Source organism: Lucilia sericata, unplaced genomic scaffold, assembly GCF_015586225.1.
Source record: "Lucilia sericata isolate MDLA Ls3-8-SP2 unplaced genomic scaffold, ASM1558622v1 Contig000237F_arrow, whole genome shotgun sequence".
NCBI classification, from domain to species: domain Eukaryota; kingdom Metazoa; phylum Arthropoda; class Insecta; order Diptera; family Calliphoridae; genus Lucilia; species Lucilia sericata.
In genome coordinates, this window is record NW_023994264.1 from 117,621 (window position 1) to 141,423 (window position 23,803).

The 23,803-nt window shown below is 29.7% G+C and overlaps 1 protein-coding gene across 1 annotated transcript in view; it reads right to left on the reverse strand.

The window, feature by feature from the left end:
* Positions 1 to 23,803, reverse strand: part of LOC119602522 (calcitonin gene-related peptide type 1 receptor) — a 170,374-nt gene that overhangs the window by 45,450 nt on the left and 101,121 nt on the right. Inside the window, 2 exon segments of the mRNA XM_037954094.1 lie at positions 943 to 1,034; positions 1,114 to 1,220. Of these exon segments, the coding sequence (XP_037810022.1) occupies positions 943 to 1,034; positions 1,114 to 1,220 (199 nt within the window).

The window sequence follows — 23,803 nt, forward strand, 5'->3', positions numbered from 1 at the left end:
GAACACAACAATTATTAGAAGCTTGAAAGGTCCTATTGTACTCGGTGAAGATAACTCTAAGAAGTCTTACGTTTTTGCCTGTTCGGTCAACTCTTTTTAAGGGCTAGATCAATAGGATTATGACAATTTCTAGACTTTGACCACATTTTAGTACCAAATAGGAATATAAATGTGTATGGAAGTCTGCGAGATTAAAAAAAATATTTAAGAGATTTGCTTCACATAATACGTTGGGAACCCCTTTGTACTACTAAATGTGGAATGTAAGTAAAGTAGTTTTTACTACATTTTTTTCAGAACATTCAAAGGACAAAAATGTCCTATAATTTTTTTCCACTATCACGTTTTATCTTAAATGTACATTACCAGGAGCTAGTGCTAAGTAGTTTCAGTTAAGTCAGTAAATTATACAAACCACAGCTTGTTAATGAAGTTAGAAGTTAAATAACATTAAAACGATGTATGATGGATGGAAGGAATACTGATTAGGACAATGAATTCCTGTTATTACTCATACGTTGACAACAGCACATCATTAAAATTTTTAATAATAAATGTTGATTTTTTTTAGGATTATTTTCAATCTCTTATCATTATTTTACAAACATCATAACAAAATTCCAGTCTACATACATACATATTTTTCCTGTTAAAAAAAAAAAAAAAAACTATTTAGCCTTCAGTCATCATTTGACTACACTTTACTGTTTTCTATTCTTCATTTCCATTTAAATGCAGGAAATGAGAATACTGTGTTTATGTAAGTCTTTTATGTCCAAAAGGATATTGATTGATTTCCACTCAATTATAATAATGTTTTGAAAATGGCTCTACATACAAATCTAAAAGCATCATTAAAGTTTTTACTCAATGAAAACTACTATTTATGTTATTTAAGAAATTTAAAAAGAAAAATATCTTACAAAAATTCTTAATACTCACTTAAAATAACCCAAAATGGCTAAGGATAATAAGATGGCTACCAATGAGATGCCATAGCCAACTTCATATATAAGATTTATATTATGTTTCCACTGTTATATGTTTAAATAGAAAGAAAAAAGTTAACAATTAATCTTGAAATTCCCATGTTTAAATGAAAAATATTCTCACATTTAAGTCATCTAAATTCACACACGTTGTATAATTTGACCAGGTTTTATTTGTTAACGGATGTTTAAACCATTCACCATTTGCATCGCACTCCTTGTGGGCGTATCCTGTGTAATAAATAGAAATGAAAATAAAGTAAATAACATTGTATGTTAGTAAATGTAAATATAGACGTTAATATAGGAAAAGTACATTCAAATAAATCAAAATGTGATGGCTCAAAAACTATTTGTGCATTACTATAAAAATCGGTTCACAACTTCTTATACCTCCCACACACACATACAAATTATCTTAAATATTTAACATTTGTTAAATTTAGTACGTTGAGTAAAATTCTGTCAAGTATTAGTCGCGTTTTCCATGGTATAGTTTAAGTTATTTTCTCAAAGATGCTTTTTAAGGTACTTGGGGGGAAAATATGGACAGATCCTCATAAAACTTGGAAGATGTATTTATGCTGAATTTCATTGAGATATTAGCCTTTTTTAAAGAATTGTGGACATTTAAGTCATTTTCTGAAGGGAGCTTTATATGGGGGCTAGGGACAAATGAGGTCTTTACAAAATGAGGTTATTACAAAATTCGGCAAGGTCATCAAGTCTAGTGAAAAAACTTAGTTCAGCCATCTTTTGTCAAGATACAAGTATGAGCTAAAAAGCCACATTCAGTTGAAATAATGGACCGGTTTTAACTATTTTCAGTAGTCTTCGTCCCCGGTAGAATAGAAGATCATGTCCCAAATCTCATTAAATGCTTTCACCTTAAATTAAGCTAATCGGCCCAGAATTACACTCTGAGTCCATAAAGCTACATTTGTCCGTCTGTCATGCCCCCGGGGGCATGTTACCTTGAAATCTTCATCTTTATGTTATTGCAATATCCCGTGATGATCAAATGAATCCTCGGCCTTTCCTTGGAATGATTTGACATAGGGTCTAACCAGAGTACCATTTAATCTGGCACTACGAGTGGCCAGGACTTGTCCTGGGTCAGTGATGCCAGGAGATTTTTTTCAGAAATCCCTACGCTTATGAGAAAAAATCCCTTTTTTCCCTACACCCACTTTTTATTTTCCCTACATTTTTCCCTACACTACTTTTTTCCATTTTTTTCAAAGTTTATCTTAAAAAAATACAAAAATAACATCAAAAACTAAAATATTAGATCCGATTTATAATATACATATATATATGTATTTTTTTTTTTTTAATTTTTAGGAATGAAATTTCTAGAATTTAAAATTTTTTTTCTTTCAATTTTACATCATACAAATCTTCCAACCCTGACTCTTCAGTTAAGATTAAAAAAAAAAACAAGACAATTAAAAGATTTATGGCAGTATATCGAATAGTGATAAAAAATTTATTTTATGTGCCTCCCCAAAAAAAATTTCATAAAATAATTATTTAAAATAAGGTTTACTTTTGCGTTTACTTTTTGCGGTTTACTTTTATAAATTTTCAGAACATTAAATTCATTTTTTCAATCCTGAGTTACTGCATTAAGCCCCCGACTACTCTATCTATAAGGAGTCAGAATATATCGCCCTACAGGATTGGCATAATCCAAAAAGTCGTTTCAGGAAAAATGGATATGAATATTTAATGACATTTAACTATTTTTTTAATAACTTTTAAACAAATCAAGGGTTTTTAAAAATCCAGATTCAGATAGTTGAGGTTAATATGTTTCTCATCTAAATTGAAATTAAATTTTTAGTTGTCTAATATTTACGAAAACGTGGGTTTTAGTTTTTACGTTTACAAAAAATCGATTTCACATCGAAAATAATAGACATATTTGAAATTTGATAAATCTATATGAAAGATTTTAGTATGTCGCATGTTTTGCAGACCTCAGTTCAAGAAACCCGAATTTTGGATTATGCCAGTCTTGTAGCGATATGTAGGTACTACATATATTGTAGAAATTACAAGCGGAATTTTTACTAACGATACACTTAAAACTGATTTCATTTTTAATTTTAAAATTTTAATACATGAAAGAGTATATTTTTAGTTGTTAAAAACTATGAAATTTAAAAATCCCTACAATTTGACAATAGTAAGAAATCTTTCCCTTTTTCCCTACACGTGACATTTTTGAAAAAAATCCCTACAAAAAGGGAAAAATCCCTACACTTGGCATCACTGTCCTGGGTAGTCAGTTAGTTGAGGTTCCTTCGGGATCCACATAGAGGCCGTGGTTTATACCCAAATTCGCGGGGAGAGAAGAGTGCTGTTGCATCTTAACAGATGTAACTGGGTGATGTGACAGAGCAACTTATGCTGGATTCTTGAACCCATGAGTATCTCTTACTCTTTGCATAGTAGGGCACCAGTATAGGTTGGGGAATTCTCAAGTTGGCACTTGATAGTTGCCTATCATTCCGTAGATCGTTCTTTATGGACTGAGAATGGAACTGATGTAATTAGTGAACGATCGGGAAAGTCTCCTCTGCCCGACAGGAGACTAGTACTGATTTAGTAGATCTTTTACTTCAGGGAAGTTCTCGGTGCTGTTGTCATCTCAACAGGATGCATATTGTTTCATGCTACGCGACTTATAGTTGAGGCCTTCTACTCAACTTGTCGGGGCAATTATTGGGTTCGAATTAATTTTCGAAACTCCTACATCCTTTGTCACATTATCTGACATACCGAGGGATCCTGATTTATTGGCTGGATATTTCGGACTACCAAATACGTATCTAGATGCTGTTGCCGAATCAACAGGGAATTCTTAGTAGAGTGGTTAAGAGGTTAAGGTATGCACTGGAATGGGTCATTAATGACACGACATCAAAAGGGCACTCACCTTCCGGTTTACCGGAAGATTGATTTCATCTGATGTTGTGGTAGTCTCCCCCTCTATTGACTTTAGAACAGTGATTGATTTTTCCTTGTCGGGGTTTGCATTGGCATTGGTCCCATTCTGCCTGTCATTCCGCAATGGGGCTACTATCGCAAGATATTAGATAGCTCGAGTACTTCAGCAAAGTGCTTATACATGGACCGGAACAGCCCTGCACAACAATTGCCACCTGAGTTCCTCATAGAAGGATTCAGGGGCGTCTCAAGTCTACCCAGTGAATGAAAAAGACCACTGTGAAATAAGGCCGTCGTGGGAAATTGTTCACGTTAAGCACTTAGACATCTTGTCTGTCTGTCTGTCAATCAGTCTATCTATGTGTCCAGGTTGCAAGAAATTTTATGAAATTTGGCACATACTCTTTTGTTGATCCAAGAACCAAGAATATTGAAAATTGGATCATAATTTCACCTAGCCCTCATACAACCGTAACCCACGAATAGGGCTCTTGAGTTCATAATTATGTTAAATGTTCTAGTATCTCTACAAAAATCGACACATCATCATTTTATATAAAATTTTTTGCTGATTTTTAAATGGTCAGGCCTTTTTTGACCCTACCCCCAAACAAAGTTGAAAAAATGACTTGACTAGTATCATGGTAATATTCTGCATAAATAACTTTAATGTAAACGAAAATCCCTCTACCAATTTTAATAAGGATAAGTCCAAATTTATCCTTGTCCTCATACATAACGCCCTATTTAAGTTATAATATTGTCAATCCAGCCCGTCTATTGTTTTAGTATATCTAATTTTCAAGTATCTTCATATTTTGTAGAAATCTTTTATTAAAAATTTGCATTGACTTTACACTTCATAAATTACAAAACTCAGGAACAAAGACAATGTAATTTATATGAAAAAAAGTTTTCTAAAGTATTAATTGCATTCGATAGATTTATTGTTTTGTTTGGAAAAAAAATAAATTGAAAACCATAAAATGAAATAGTACTAGGGTGGCTCATATAATTCCATAAAGCTATTCTGCTCTAAAAACAAGTTAGAGTTATATACCCACCACTTCATTTTAGTGGGTAGAGTATATTGGGTTTGCGCTGAAGTTTGTAGCGCACATAATAATAATATAGCAATCGGCTATACTTTATTCCAAAGGGCGCACACTATTAAAAGTAAAGTATACATTTTTGAAAAGTTGACTTAATTTCCAATCTATTGATATATAAATTATATACCTTGTTCTTATTACAACACTTTCTCTTCCATCCTTTAACAGTTCAAGAATTATTTACCTGTTTTTTATTTCTATACCACTATACACTGAATACTATGTACACATACACTATACCACTATACACTGAATACTATGTACATATACATTTATATTACACATATATTAAATAACATTTAAACGTAATGTTGTTTACACAAATATCAAATATTCAAAATTAATAGCAAAATGTATTTTTTGATTTGCACCGCTCATAACAAATCAATCAATTGGCTTAGAATTGAAATTGTTTCATTAAAAACTTTTTCAAAATTTCAATTATCAGCACATCATTCATTATTCATTTATTATTCACAACAAAATGTTATTTGCCTGAAGTGTATTTGCACATAAAAACTAATTTCCAAAAAAAAAAAAAAAAAAAAAAACATGATTGAATGAATGTTACTTCCGGTTGTTGAATGAACGAGAGAATGAATGCTCACTTCAGATTTCTTCTATTGTATGAATGTTGACTGCTATAATGGTGTGAGAGAATTGAAGGTTTCGTAACTGACATGTTTTTTTGGGATGTTGTTTGTCAGTATCACAGTGATGACAACGATTAACGATATACATACGTATATTTAAGATAATATGTTTTTTTTTATCAATTCTACAATTTCAAAAGCTTTATTTTTATTCATAAGTAGTTTAATATATTTTTCTTCTTGGCTTTTAGGTTTACAATCGGTCTAATCGAACAATAGAACAATACATGTTTAGTACAAAGCCCCAATTTTGAATAATGACCACACTACAGAGAAGTGCTATATTATAAACTGCTCCTTTATATTTTATTTATATTTAAAAGAATACATTAAAATATAATATTGGAGATATCCACGGCGACCACGCCTTGTTTTCAATCACTAATTAGCTTTTTAAAATAGTCCCACAAAAAATTATGCATTAATCATAAATAGCATGATCAGACATTAGGCGGTCTGGAAATTTTCTTTCTGTTGAAACCAATTATCAGTGATAACCTACCAGAATCATTACAGATGGTTCTAAAATGAATTGCAGTGTTAGGTCTGGTGTCTTCTATAAAGAAGAAATCTTTCCAACTACTGTAGTGCTTTTCAGGCTAAAATATTCGCAATAATGTCAGCCTGTAAGGTACGATCTCAGTATTCGTGGCAACATAGGAATTTTTGTCAACAGTCATGAGGCACTTCTTCCACTAAACTCTTATACTACCACTTCCCTATTAGTTAGACAATGCAAGATTGATAAGTCAAGGCTGGTTCGCCTGTCTAACATACAGTGTTTCCAATTAGACGTTTTTCCCGTCAAATCTGACGTTTTTGAAATAATTACTATAGACTAGACTATAGACTAGACTATAGACTAGACTATAGACTAGACTATAGACTAGACTATAGACTAGACTATAGACTAGACTATAGACTAGACTATAGACTAGACTATAGACTAGACTATAGACTAGACTATAGACTAGACTATAGACTAGACTATAGACTAGACTATAGACTAGACTATAGACTAGACTATAGACTAGACTATAGACTAGACTATAGACTAGACAATAGACTAGACTATAGACTAGACTATAGACTAGACTATAGACTAGACTATAGACTAGACTATAGACTAGACTATAGACTAGACTATAGACTAGACTATAGACTAGACTATAGACTAGACTATAGACTAGACTATAGACTAGACTATAGACTAGACTATAGACTAGACTATAGACTAGACTATAGACTAGACTATAGACTAGACTATAGACTAGACTAGACTATAGACTAGACTAGACTATAGACTAAACTATAGACTAGACTATAGACTAGACTAGACTATAGACTAAACTATAGACTAGACTATAGACTAGACTATAGACTAGACTGTAGACTAGACTATAGACTAGACTATAGACTAGTCTAGAAGAAACGGTCTTCTATCTACTCTGTGGGCATTCACATGTTCTAGCAGCAGTTAAGAGAAACAGTTTCCTCAGCTACTTCATTTCCAAACTTGGTGAGATATCTGGGTCCACGCATGAGATTTCTCACGGCTACAAGCTGGATCTAACAATATACATTACAACATCTGACGAGTAGAGTAGGCCGGACAAATCGGAGTCTCTTTGACTCTACTTGAATGTTCGTGCGCAGTGAACTACCACGATATCCAACAAACCTCATTTTAACTCATTCTCTGTAACAGCATTTCCATCCGAATTTTCAAATAAAATGACTCAATCACCCCTTCAGGCGACATAGCGCACCATACATTAACATGTTTGCGAAGGCTTTCTAACAATTTATAGTACACAGTGTGTATTTTAACCAGACCTGGGCGATTTCCATTAATTTTGCATTAACATTAAATTAAAAAAAATTAATTTAATGTAAAAAATATTACATTAACATTAAATTTGTAAAATTTAATGCATTAAATTTCCATTAACATTAAATATTTTTGAATTTAATGCATTAATTTTACATTAACATTAAATATTTTTGAAATTAATGCATTAATTTTGCATTAACATTAAATATATCTGAATTTAGTGCATTAATTTTACATTAACATTAAATAAGCAATAAAATTAATGCATTAATATTCCATTAACATTAATATATAAAGAAATTGATAAACATAAATAAAAATACAGCACAAAAGACCTCGATCTAACTAAATACAACTAAAATTAAATAGGTTAAAGTCCTTTCTAATAACTCCTATATTCCATTCAAACTTGTGTGTTTTAAATATGATATTTACATAAGATTCCACAGACAAAATAAACTGAAAAAGGAATATCTGGGAAGTGATACTATTCTTCTAATATGTATTATCGAGTATAGGACTTATTAGAAAACTTTATCAAAATAAACTACAAAAGCAATATCTGGGAAGTCATACTATTTTTCTAATATGTATTATCGAGTATAGGACTTATTAGAAAGGACTTTAACACATTCAATTTTACTTGAATTTAGTTAGACCGAGGTCTTTAGCGCTGTATTCTTATTTTTATAAATTAATGTTAATGGAAAATTAATGCATTAATTTTATTATTTATTATTTAATGTAATGGAAAATTAATGCATTAAATTCAAAAATATTTAATGTTAATGCAAAATTAATGCATTAATTTCACAAATATTTAATGTTAATGTAAAATTAATGCATTAAATTTAAAAATATTTAATGTTAATGCAAATTTAATGCATTAAATGTACCCATGTTAATGTTAATGCAATAAACTTGCATTAACATTAATTTTTTTTAATATAGAAAAAATTGTTAATGCATTAACATATTTAATGCATTTATCCCAGGTCTGATTTTAACTACATTTTAGTTACACCTCTTTGAATCCGAGTGTACCTGATTTAAGGATTATAAAATCCCGAAATTCCCGTGTTTTTATTTCTAAAAATTACGGTTTTCAATATTTTCAAATTCCGAAAATCCTGGGAATCGTGTTTTCCCGTTTGACACCTCTGGATGGAGCTTATATACATAAATTTTTCATTCTGTGTGTAACATAACGAAATACTCATCTGAGTCCCAACAAAGTATACATTTTCTGGAACCTTATGAAAGTCTGAGTACGCAATGTCCATCCGCCTATATGTTCCTGTAAAACGGAGTCACCTTAAAACGAAGCAATTAAAATTAATGAAATTTACCCAATATCACTGTTATTCTAATAAGTTCTGTATTGAAAATCAGCAGCAAAGAATTCTATCAATACGTTTAGAGTTATGAGTAAGAATTTCAGACAATCTCGAAAATAAATGTATTTTTTTCCACATTTTTGTGTATAAAATCGATTGACATTAAATCGACCAGACATAATAGTACAAAGATCTAATGTATGAGTAAATCGGAAAAATCAGTCCACAATTTCTTATAAAACAAGTAAGAGTGTTATATTCGGCTGTGCCGAATCTTGTATACCCACCATCAAATCATTGCCAAAAAGGAATGCTTCCTTATAAATAAACTTTGATATTTAAGAATCCATGCTTTTATTATCCAAACAATTTTCTCATTTATTACATCTATGTATAGAGAAATTTTTGTCGAATTTTGTCGCTATACTTGCATTTTTAAGGTAGTAAAAAGCGTTTAAGTTATTTTCTGAGAGGGACCTTATTTAGGGGGGGGACGTTTGGTCAATTATGAACCGATCCTCGTCAAATTTTCTAGAACGAGAGTTAAAGCCATTTTCAGATGGAGACGGGTTAATGTCAATTATGGACCGATCCTTATAAAATTTTACAATAATATTAAAGTTCCTATAAAATATGTTCGTGTCGAATTTCATCGCTATAGATGCTTCTTTTAGACAGTAATGAGCCTTAAATCCATTTTCTGAAGGGGACCTTATATGGGGGATAGGGTCAATTATGGACCGATCCTTATAAAATTTTATAAAGATATTAAGGTTCCTATAAAATATATTTGTGTCGAATTTCAACGCTATAACTGCTTCTTTTAGTCAGTTATGAGCGTTAATGTCACTTTCTGAGGGGGGCCTTATATGGTGGATAGGGTTAATTATGGACCGTTCCTTATAAAATTTTACAATGATATTAAGGTTCCTATAAAATATGTTTATGCCGAATTTCATCGCTATAGATGCTTATTTTAAACAGTTATGAGCGTTAATGGCATTTTCTGAAGGGGACCTTATATGGGGGGTAGGGTCAATCATGGACCGATCCTTATAAAATTTTACAAAGATATGGAGGTTCCTAAAAAATATGTCTGTGTCGAATTTCATCGCTATAGCTGCTTCTTTTAGTCAGTTATGAGCGTTAATGTCATTTTCTGAGGGGGACCTTATATGGGGGATAGGGTAATTTATGGACCGATCCTTATAAAATTTTACAATAATTTTAAGAATACTATAAAAATAGTTTATGTTGAATTTCTTCGCTATTGCTGCTTCTTTTAGATAGTTATGAGCGTTAATGTCATTTTCTGAGGGGGACCTTATATGGGGGATAGGGTCAATTATGGACCGATCCTTATAAAATTTTACAGTGATATTAAGATTCCTATAAGATATGTTCTTGTGTCGAATTTCATTGCTATAGCTGCTTCGTTTAGTCAGTTATGAGCGTTAATATCATTTTCAGAGGGGGACCTTATATGGGGGATAGGGTCAATTATGGACCGATCCTTAAAAAATTTTACAATGATATTAAGGTTCCTGTAAAATATGTTCATGTCGAATTTCATCGCTATAGATGTTTCTTTTAGTCAGTTATGAGCGTTAAAGTCGTTTTCTGAAGGGGACCTTATATGGGGGCTAGGCGAAATCGTGGACCGATATTGCTTATTTTCAATACCAAACAAACTGCATTAATATAAAATATTTGTGCAAAATTTCAGCTTGCTAGCTGCTTCCGTTTGGCCTCTATCGTGTTTTCAACAGACGGACAGACAGACGGACAGACGGACCGACGGACAGACGGACAGACGGACGGACATGGCTAGATCGTCTTAGAATTTAATAAGGATCCAGAATATATATACTTTTATGGGTCTTAGATGAATATTTCGATGTGTTACAAACGGAATGACAAAAACAATATACCCCCCATCTTTTTTGATGGTGGGTATAAAAATGGGCGGACTAGCATTAGAGAGTGTGGCATCTGCAATATTAAACAAATAGTAAAATTCGTATATCTAGGAAATTATAAGAGCTAGAGTAAACTTTGATATCCGTATAATGATTTTGGGAAAAAAGTAGGCAGATTAGCGTTAGTGGGCGTGGTATCTTCCATATTAAGCAAATACTAAAATTCGTTTATATGGGAAAATGTAAAAGCTAGAGTGATCAAATTGTATTATTTTGAATTTTCAGGTGAAAAAAATGGTCGAGAATCAGTGGGCGTGTCAGTAGTCTTTCATATCAATCAAATACTAAAACTTGTATATCTGGGCAACTATAACAGATACAGTATCTAAATTTACAGGCAAATTTTACATTTACATGCAAAGTCCCCATCTAGTATGTTTAAGATTCGGTACAGTCGAATATATAACTCTAACTCGTTTTTCAATCAGATTTAATAAGGATTCTTCCAGACGTCTATTTCATAAAAGTAAATAAAGAACCACTACTTCTTACATTTACGTTACTATTGCTATCCAAACTAACTTTTATGGACAATTCTATAAAAAAAAGATTTTTAAAAGATTAAGCAAATTGTTAATTTGATTCTTAATTTTAGTAATTGCCAGTAAAAGTCGTGATAGACAATAAATCTGTGCTTAATTATTCAGTTTTATTATTCCCCTTTGTTAACAACATTTTCCCTATTTCAGTTAAAGTTTGTACTTTCCAGATCGCGGCATGAGTAAATATTTGTTGCAAACTTTTTTCATTCTCTTTATATTGTTATTTTACAAGAGAGTGAGTGAGACTGTTTGTGTGTCTTCAACCACAAAAAAACAGTTCCTATACATGAATTTACAGTTTTTATTTGTTTGTGTATATATATAAGTGTGAGTAAGTGCTCTTTTTGTGTTTGTTAGTGTTGACCACCATTAATTTTTATGACACATCCGGGAGGCGGATGTTGAGTGTTTTCAATGGCTGTTTTAGCACAAAACAGTGAACAAACAACGAAACAAACAAGCCAAACTAACAACCAAACCATGAATGAACAAAAAATCTTTATCACTGAATATTTTTTTAGATTTTTGCTATATCGCCACTACATTTTGACCACAAAAATGATATTGTATTTCTATGTAATATGAATGTGGGCTGCGGAGTGCCTTTGAGAAATGGTTGTAGTTTTTATAAATTTAAAGTGTAATTTTTATCTTTATGCAGCAAAAAAATACAAGCCCGTGTTTGATGGTTGGGGTTTTATTAAACTTATTAAACATGTGTTTTATTTTTTCTAGTCATACAAAGTGTTAAAGGAAGTAATGTAAATTTTGCTATAAATTTAACAAAAAATTTAAACATTTTAAAAGTTTCATATTTTTTGTGAATCCCAGTATGTGTGTAGGTGAGTACCTAAAACATACAAAATACAATGCGTAAAAGTAAAATATTTATTATCCTCTTCTATTCTTGTTTGCAATCACAACAAAAAACTTTTTTGATATTTGAGTTGTGAAAATCTTTGGAGAATTACATTACAAAAGTTTATTTTTGTCATTATTTAAATTTAAATTGAGCTTATTTATATTTAAATGTTGTTAACTTAACACAATTTCAACTTTAAAACTTAGCAAATGTAAATAGAAGTGTCTGTGACTTGATTAATATTATTTTAGTTAAATCGCCTTAAGTTATTAAAGAAAGGGATTTTAAAATATTTCATAAATAAAAGTGACAAGTAAAAATGTATGGTTGGGCGTGGTCGACCATATGATGCCCAACACCTGTGTGTAATATTATTATTAATAAAGCATTAAGTTGTTTTGCCTTTAATACCGAAATATTTAACAGTATGTTGGAAAAGGAGTAATTTTCTAAACGAGGGGTTATACGGGTAGATATGGGCATGTCATTATTAATATTGGTAGAGGGATTAATGTTTACATTTAAGTTACTTATGCAGAATAATATGGCGATAAAAGTGTTTAAAGTTATGGGACTAGGATCAAATAAGCCCCGATTATTACGAAAATCGGCAGCAACATTAAAAGTTATACAAAACTGAGTTGCGCATGAGATCAAAAGTCCCATTCAGGCGGTACGGTTGTGTGCAGTCTATGTGAAATAATGGTCCAATTTGAACCAGTACTCTTCGTCCTTGTCCCAAAAGAAAATGATAAAATCGATTGATCTTTCGCAACTAACTAACTAACTAACTAACTAACTAACTAACTAACTAACTAACTAACTAACTAACTAACTAACTAACTAACTAACTAACTACTAACTAACTAACTAACTAACTAACTAACTAACTAACTAACTAACTAACTAACTAACTAACTAACTAACTAACTAACTAACTAACTAACTAACTAACTAACTAACTAACTAACTAACTAACTAACTACTAACTAACTAACTAACTAACTAACTAACTAACTAACTAACTAACTAACTAACTAACTAACTAACTAACTAACTAACTAACTAACTAACTAACTAACTAACTAACTAACTAACTAACTAACTAACTAACTAACTAACTAACTAACTAACTACTAACTAACTAACTAACTAACTAACTACTAACTAACTAACTAACTAACTAACTAACTAACTAACTAACTAACTAACTAACTACTAACTAACTAACTAACTAACTAACTAACTAACTACTAACTAACTAACTAACTAACTAACTAACTAACTAACTAACTAACTAACTAACTAACTAACTAACTAACTAACTACTAACTAACTAACTAACTAACTAACTAACTAACTAACTAACTAACTAACTACCTAACTAACTAACTAACTACTAACTAACTAACTACTAACTAACTAACTAACTAACTACTAACTAACTAACTAACTAACTAACTAACTAACTAACTAACTAACTAACTACTAACTAACTAAAACTAACTAACTAACTAACTAACTACTAACTAACTAACTAACTAACTAACTAACTACTACTAACTAACTACTAACTAACTACTACTAACTAACTAACTAACTAACTAACTACTAACTAACTAACTAACTAACACTAACTAACTAACTAACTAACTAACTACTAACTACTAACTAACTAACTAACTAACTACTAACTAACTAACTAACTAACTAACTAACTAACTAACTAACTAACTAACTAACTAACTAACTAACTAACTAACTAACTAACTAACAACTAACTAACTAACTAACTAACTAACTAACTAACTAACTAACTAACTAACGAACTAACTACTACGACTAAACTAACTAACTAACTACTAACTAACTAACTAACTAACGCTAACGAACGAACACGACTAACAAACGAACTAACTAACTAATAACTAACTAACTAACTAACTAACTACTACCACAAGAACAACAAACTACGAACTAACTAACTAAAGAACTAACGAACTAACGAAGAACTAACGAACTAACGAACTAACGAACTAACACACTAACAACTAACAACTAACGAACACTAACTAACTAACAAAACTAACAACGAACCTAAACGAACTAACTAACTAACTAACAACTAACTAACTAACTAACTAACTAAACTAACTAACTAACGAACTGAACAACTAACTAATTAACTAACTACCTAACTACTAACTAATTAACTAACTAACTAAACTAACTAACTAACTAAACTAACTAACTAACAACAAACTAACTAACTAACTAACTAACTTTGAAAATATTTACTGGGCATGTACAAAAATCACCAACGGGTGTGTAAGATACTCAAAGGTGAAGCAGTGAGTCATCTAGTTAGCTCACCCAGTGGTCGAAATAGTCAAACGGCAGGTTTTCATACAAAGCGCTTCAAAACCTTGTGAGAATAACAAACGGAATGACAAACTTACCTTCTCACGAAGGTAAAATGTATAAAAATATTTTTCAAACTTTATGTTATTTACTCAGTACATACATATAAATTCTGATAAATATTATACTTTTTGTTATTTTATCAAAAATATGTTTAATTAACTTTGTGCATACACAATACAATAAATTTATTTTATATTAAAAAATAAACTTTTACATAAGTTGAAATTCATACAAAACTAATATTTCATTATGTTTGCTGCTTACAAATCTCCAATCTTTTGTTGTAAAACATAGAAAGTTGTATGAGAACAATGAATTTGTAAGAAAAGTTTTACATACTGTTTGCTAACCAAAACTTTTTTCAAGTTTTCAATATTTTAAAAAGTAACCATAATAATATAATATTGAATTAAACGTATGTACCGATTAATAAATGCCCTTCCTTTAAATATTATTTCTCTATCTCATGTCTCAATATCAAAATGACAATTTCTATCATTTTGTTATTCTTTGTGAAAATTATGGCTAAATTATGATTTAGTTTTAAACAAATTAAATTATTACCCATATAATTGCATTTCTAAAATTTGGATGCAATCATTCCTTCACACTCTATTAGTTGAATGAATTTTGGTAGTGATTCTATATAATTCGACACTACCGTATATAACAATCTTACTTGTTTACCTTTACTTGTATATTGTTAAAAAATATTTTCTTCACTCAATTTATTTATTTCACAACAAAATACAATTGTAATTTTTTTAAAAGTTTTAAGAAAAAGTTTTACTCTTTCAATATGTACAATTTTTTATCCTTCCTGAATCGTATTTCATGTACTATGTTGTAAATTTTTCTTAACTTTTATTTATTGCTATACGTACATACATACACATGTATGTACACTATTTCAAGTGTTTTTCTACCATTTATTAAACTGAAGTGAATTATTTATATTTTTCTCTCTGTACTTTACTTCATCATTATTACTTTAATAGAGTTTTTCTTAATATTTTTTCTATTTTGCCACTGCATTTCTTAAATTATTGTTTGATCCAATTTTCATAAGTATTTTTTAAAAAATTTCCCAGCAAAAACTCCACAATTACTTGTAGTTACATAACAACATACTTTTCAATTATTACTACATACCATCTGCATTACTTTTAACTACTTTATTAATCACTTACTTGTAATCAGATATCTAAGTACTTTATTTTTCAGTTTTGTCATTTTATTTGATCAACAATGAACTAGCGGTTGAAGACCTTATCCAGTGTTAGCAATTTTTTATAAATACTTATATAAGTAGTTATTCGTATGCGATTGTGGTAAGTACTTGCCTTCAATGACATCATTGAAATGAATAAGTAGTAAACTTTTTAATGTATGTTTTTGCTGGGTTGTTATTTAAGTTTTTAATTGTTTATTTCCACACAATTGATTTAATTTAATTTCAAAAAGGTTTATTTTACTTTTTCCAAGGAGAATTCCAAAATTAAAACTAATTTAAACTATTAAATTTTACTAGAAACTGAAAAACCACAAATATTTTTTAATTATTTTTAAATTAAACAATTTATTTAGTTTGTAAAATATTTTAAGTTGTTGTTGTTTTAATAAAATATAGCCAATAAAGTTTATAAACAGTTTCTGGCAAAATTTTTATACAAAATAAATTAAACAATTAAGTAGGAAAATAAGGAAATAAATACGTTAGTTAGTTAGTTAGTCAGGTTAGTTAGTTAGTTAGTTAGTTAGTTAGGTTAGTTAGTTAGTTAGTTAGTTAGTTAGTTAGTTAGTTAGTTAGGTAGTTAGTTAGTTAGTAGTAGTTATTAAGTTAGTTAGTTAGTTTAGTTTTAGTTAGTTAGTTAGTTAGTTAGTTAGTTAGTTAGTTAGTTAGTTAGTTAGTTCGTTCGTTCGTTCGTTCGTTAGTTAGTTCGTTCGTAGTTCGTTATTCGTTCGTTATTTTCGTTCGTTCTCGTTCGTTTGTTCGTTCGTTTTTCGTTCGTTCGTTCGTTTTTCGTTCGTTCGTTAGTTAGTCGTCGTTGTTCGTTAGTTCGTTAGTTTAGTTCGTTCGTTCGTTATTCGTTCGTTCGTTCGTTCGTTCGTTCGTTGTTTTGTTAGTTCGTTCGTTCGTTCGTTCGTTAGTTAGTTCGTTCGTTCGTTCGTTCGTTCGTTCGTTCGTTTCGTTCGTTCGTTCGTTCGTTCGTTTGTTTAGTTCGTTCGTTCGTTTCGTTCGTTGTTCGTTCGTTCGTTCGTTCGTTGTTCGTTCGTTCGTTCGTTCGTCGTTCGTTCGTTCGTTGTTTTCGTTCGTTCGTTCGTTCGTTCGTTCGTTCGTTCGTTCGTTCGTTCGTTCGTTAGTTAGTGTTCGTTCGTTCGTTTAGTCGTTCGCCTCCGTCCCCCCTCAGTTCTTGCTACTATTTTTTATGCGCGTAATCAACAGTTGCTTGAGCTCGATCAAATAAAATTGGCTAATGTTAGTGATTAGCAGTACTTAAGAGGTATGTATGCAGGCGATATGTAACAGTAAGTATTGAAAAGTAAGTTGTTGTGTAAGTACTATAGGTTACCATGCTTATGCTGAGATGTTCTTATTAAATGTTTAACGTGCTAAGTTTTAATCAAGTTAATATTATATTATTAAATGTCTGACTACTAACATATATTAAGAAAAACTAGAGTTCGCCCAACGGTCGAAATTCGACCAGAACCAATGCTGGAAAAAATGCATAAATATGCTAAAATAAAACACTTTTTTGTAGTTCAAATCTGCGGTAAAAAATTGACTTTATTGATATTATCAAAGTGTATAATTTGCTTTGATTAATGTTTTCTTTTAGAAAATGTGATGGGTTTTTGGTAAAAGTCCCATCAGAAGTTCAAAACCTCAATTGTCAAAATTAGTTATACAACTTGTTTTACAAAAGTATTTCAACTATTTTAAAAATAATAAATAACGAACATTTCTTCTATCGACTTATTAGCCCCTACATATTTACGCTACGTTCACAATGATGGAGTACTCTACTGTACACACCAAGATATGTTAGCTGTCCAAAATACAGAGTGGAAATGTTCTAAATAATTTGTCAAAACAATAAAAATATATAAAATAAATAATGTCTTATCTTATTATAAATAAATTTTATTTGGATGTCATTAGTAGTCCTTCCATCAAGTATATGCTGTATAAATTCTCCCTTATAACACTCGACAAAGACTACAGCAGACCTACGGTTAAACACTCTTCATCCCAAAAGACATGATTTATATTTAGCAGTTTTATCTATTTTTATATAGCATATAACCACCACCTATTTAACTTACAGTTTTCACTTTACACTACTATTTCCTAATTGGTTAGAATAACCCAAAAAAGAAGAATATCATCAAATCTTCGCTGTGCTAAACCTGCATATAAGCGATATACCTCTCCATTTATTGTGGTGTATCATGTACCGGCATGACGAACTAAACTTTACTTACATATATTTTATACAGGCTTTTTTTATTACTTACTGACACTGAATCAATTCGTTAATCCATCCTTTAAATCTTCCAAATCAATCAAAACTAATAATTATGTATCAATACATAACTTTTGACATTCTTATAGTTTTCCGATCTTTGTCTTTAAAATATTCTACGGTCGTTAAAAAGTTAGGGAATTGAAAATTCGTTAATGTAACCGATATTTGTCATTACTTTACGATATCAATACTTAAAATTAAAAGAATTACTGAATTCCGGTACTGATGCCCTACCAATATTTTTCCAGGTCAAACACCAATATCAGTACATTTTTTGGCATATAGATATAATTAATAGTTATATGCCAGTTTTATATTTAGAGTTTTCGATTGAAGGTTTTTCGTTATTTAAACTTTTCAAAATAATTAAATTGAAGGACTTTCCTGAGGAAACAACGAACTGGGAATATAAAAACATGTGGGGACACCTCAAGATATGCCAAAAAATGTACTGATATTGGTGTTTGACCTGGAAAAATATTGGTAGGGCATCAGTACCGGAATTCAGTAATTCTTTTAATTTTAAGTATTGATATCGTAAAGTAATGACAAATATCGGTTACATTAACGAATTTTCAATTCCCTAACTTTTTAACGACCGTAGAATATTTTAAAGACAAAGATCGGAAAACTATAAGAATGTCAAAAGTTATGTATTGATACATAATTATTAGTTTTGATTGATTTGGAAGATTTAAAGGATGGATTAACGAATTGATTCAGTGTCAGTAAGTAATAAAAAAAGCCTGTATAAAATATATGTAAGTAAAGTTTAGTTCGTCATGCCGGTACATGATACACCACAATAAATGGAGAGGTATATCGCTTATATGCAGGTTTAGCACAGCGAAGATTTGATGATATTCTTCTTTTTTGGGTTATTCTAACCAATTAGGAAATAGTAGTGTAAAGTGAAAACTGTAAGTTAAATAGGTGGTGGTTATATGCTATATAAAAATAGATAAAACTGCTAAATATAAATCATGTCTTTTGGGATGAAGAGTGTTTAACCGTAGGTCTGCTGTAGTCTTTGTCGAGTGTTATAAGGGAGAATTTATACAGCATATACTTGATGGAAGGACTACTAATGACATCCAAATAAAATTTATTTATAATAAGATAAGACATTATTTATTTTATATATTTTTATTGTTTTGACAAATTATTTAGAACATTTCCACTCTGTATTTTGGACAGCTAACATATCTTGGTGTGTACAGTAGAGTACTCCATCATTGTGAACGTAGCGTAAATATGTAGGGGCTAATAAGTCGATAGAAGAAATGTTCGTTATTTATTATTTTTAAAATAGTTGAAATACTTTTGTAAAACAAGTTGTATAACTAATTTTGACAATTGAGGTTTTGAACTTCTGATGGGACTTTTACCAAAAACCCATCACATTTTCTAAAAGAAAACATTAATCAAAGCAAATTATACACTTTGATAATATCAATAAAGTCAATTTTTTACCGCAGATTTGAACTACAAAAAAGTGTTTTATTTTAGCATATTTATGCATTTTTTCCAGCATAGGTTCTGGTCGAATTTCGACCGCTGGGCGAACTCTAGTAGATATAAAAGCCCAAATATAATCCTTCCTTTTCTTAATATGAAAACAAAAACCATCTTAGTTTCAATACTTTTTTATGCCTTTAATAATATTACTATTGTAGAGCAAAAATCCCAAATCTTTAATAAAAGTTGCTTTGCGTTACCAAATAGTTATTAAAAACTAATCTCCTTTTAGGTTAAGCATATTAAGTCGATCATGTTTATAGTAGTCTTAAGTATGCTTCATCTAATAGTATTAAAAATGAATGCATTTGAAAAAATTTAATATAATACTTTTCATTTTTAGTCCCTTTTTCTCTCAATTTACAACAATGGAAAATGTTGAAAGAACAAAAAACCGTCTATGCAAATGTTATCAATTTACGTACGTTCATAGGACTATTGGATTTTATTGATTAGTTAAGTTAGTACGATGATTGAATACATACTATACCCAGCAAAAACTTACATTGAAAAGTAATGAGTTAAAAGGCTAATATAGCCGCAGTTTAACTCATTATTTTAACGGCCTAATGATATTGAAGGTAAGTTCTTACCACGCTCGCTTACAAATAACTACTTAAATAAGTACTTACAAATAAGGAGTTAAAAGTTTCATACAGAAAAACTGTTTTCTTTCTGTGTGTGTAAAAAAACAGTTGCTAGCGTGAAGCTATGAAAGTCATTGCAAGAGTAAAACAATGATGTATATTTGTGTAAATAAATCAATGTGATCTAAAGTTTCGTAGATATACACAGAAAAACTAAAGAAGATTTTGAATTGTTGCTATATCTGTTGGCTCAACAGATCCATAAACGAATATACATATATATGTATACTTTACAGTACTTTTTCGATATGATACATTGAAAAACAATTCGATTTTTCCGAAATTAGCGAAATTAAAATTCCCGTTCAACTGATATACTTAAGAGATATTGACTTAATATTTTAACTGTATTATTTCCATATAATAAAACCCATAAACATTTTAAATTTGTTTAATGCAGTTTCAAAAAAACTTAAATTAGAAATTTAAAACGGCCGTACAAAATTAAACTAAAGTTCTATTAATCAATTATATTTTCGAAATACTTATTCTGTGTACATTACAATTCCTTTACGTTAAGTGCAAAATTAATTATGGAAAAACTTTACCACAAAAACACAATAGTGTTAGACTAATAAAATTTTAAAACTAAGCCACACGTCCATCAAAGGCAAATGTCCGAATCACAAAAAAAAATGGAAAACAAATTCGTAATTGGTATTTTAAATGGTACACCTATTTTTGTATTGTAGTAGGATTTACTTTTTTTTCTATTACAATTTTTATGTAGTAAATGTATAAATTTTACTATTGTGTCAGGATTTGAATTTTTTTTCCTGTTACAGTTTAACGTTTACTTTATATGCATTTTTTCAAAACGAAATGTAGAAGACCACTTAAATTGGTTTTATAGCCTTAAACCAAATACATACGCACATACATATATTCCTTATTCTATGTTCTATACAAAAGTGGCCCCAAAATATTTTTTTGTTAAACGAATGTCTACCAGCAGTTATATAAATGGGGTGTGTATTAGGCCACTGCAGAAAATAAGGAATTTATAAATTTTGACATCACATGAACAATATGGCGTGGAACACGTTTTTTTTAAGGAATACCTCTCAAACGAAAATCTGCAAAAAAATTAAGAAATTTTTGAGATTTGTCTACCTACTCAGGAAAAACTTACATTGAAAAGTAATGAGTTAAAAAGCTAATAAACCTCTTTCCACTACTTCTTCGTTAGCATTTTAAGTCATTATTTTAACACGGTAATGTCAGTGGAGGCAAGTACTTCTACGCCCACTTACAAATAGGGGAGTTAAAGAAGTACTTGCAATTTCTCTATCATCTATCTATCTATCTATCTATCTATCTATCTATCTATCTATCTATCTATCTATCTATCTATCTATCTATCTATCTATCTATCTATCTATCTATCTATCTATCTATCTATCTATCTATCTATCTATCTATCTATCTATCTATCTATCTATCTATCTATCTATCTATCTATCTATCTATCTATCTATCTATCTATCTATCTATCTATCTATCTTCTATCTATCTATCTATCTATCTATCTATCTATCTATCTATCTATCTATCTATCTATCTATCTATCTATCTATCTATCTATCTATCTATCTATCTATCTATCTATCTATCTATCTATCTATCTATCTATCTATCTATCTATCTATCTATCTATCTATCTATCTATCTATCTATCTATCTATCTATCTATCTATCTATCTATCGATCTATCTATCTATCTATCTATCTATCTATCTATCTATCTATCTATCTATCTATCTATCTATCTATCTATCTATCTATCTATCTATCTATCTATCTATCTATCTATCTATCTATCTATCTATCTATCTATCTATCTATCTATCTATCTATCTATCTATCTATCTATCTATCTATCTATCTATCTATCTATCTATCTATCTATCTATCTATCTATCTATCTATCTATCTATCTATCTATCTATCTATCTATCTATCTATCTATCTATCTATCTATCTATCTATCTATCTATCTATCTATCTATCTATCTATCTATCTATCTATCTATCTATCTATCTATCTATCTATCTATCTATCATCTATCTATCTATCTATCTATCTATCTATCTATCTATCTATCTATCTATCTATCTCTATCTATCTATCTATCTATCTATCTATCTATCTATCTATCTATCTATCTATCTATCTATCTATCTATCTATCTATCTATCTATCTATCTATCTATATATCTATCTATCTATCTATCTATCTATCTATCTATCTATCTATCTATCTATCTATCTATCTATCTATCTATCTATCTATCTATCTATCTATCTTCTATCTATCTATCTATCTATCTATCTATCTATCTATCTAATCTATCTATCTATCTATCTATCTATCTATCTATCTAGCTTCTATCTATCTATCTATCTATCTATCTATCTATCTATCTATCTATCTATCTATCTATCTATCTATCTATCTATCTATCTATCTATCTATCTATCTATCTATCTATCTATCTATCTATCTATCTATCTATCTATCTATCTATCTATCTATCTATCTATCTATCCTATCTATCTATCTATCATCTATCTATCTATCTATCTATCTATCTATCTATCTATCTATTTATCTATCTATCTATCTTTCCTCTCCTCGGGACACTCTAATGTACAACTACATACATATATCATAAGCTGACTCCACATAGCTAATATCAAATTTAAAGTATGACTATAAGCTTTGACTTTCATTGTATATCACACATTTATTTTCTATATATTTGTTGTTGCAGTCTAATATATACATACATACTTATGTTATGTATGTAAAGTAGTATGGGGTAGTAAATATCGATAGCTTTTACCGCGTTATTGATTTTTCTTTATGTGATTTATACCCTCGTATTTCTACTCTGTTTCGATTAAATTTCCTATTATTTTAAGAACGTTTAGTTGGTTATATGTTAATACATACAGTAAACTTAAATTGTACTATTTGAATATTTCAAAGAGAATTTTTATTGCAACATTAAACATGGGAAGATTTTATATGGGGCACATTATACCACTCCATCAGAGGAAATAAAATTTTGAAAAATACTAGTGTTTTCCAGCAACTTACTTTTCAATATCTTCTGCATCACTTTTAGAGATATTGATTAAATTCTTTAAATTTATTTTTTCGTTTTTATTACAATAAGTTTTTAAACATTTACAAAAACCAATACATATTTTGGAAATTAAAAGTTGTTGTGGTTTCGAAACACATTCATTAGTTTTAATAAGACTGTATTCATAATGAATAAAAAGAAAATTGCAAAAAAAAAAAAAACACAAAGTTATTTATGTTAAAGTTGTTTTCACATAAATAACAAATTTGGAAAACTAGACAAAACTTCAATGTTTAAGACCACAATTTAACAAAAAATATAAATT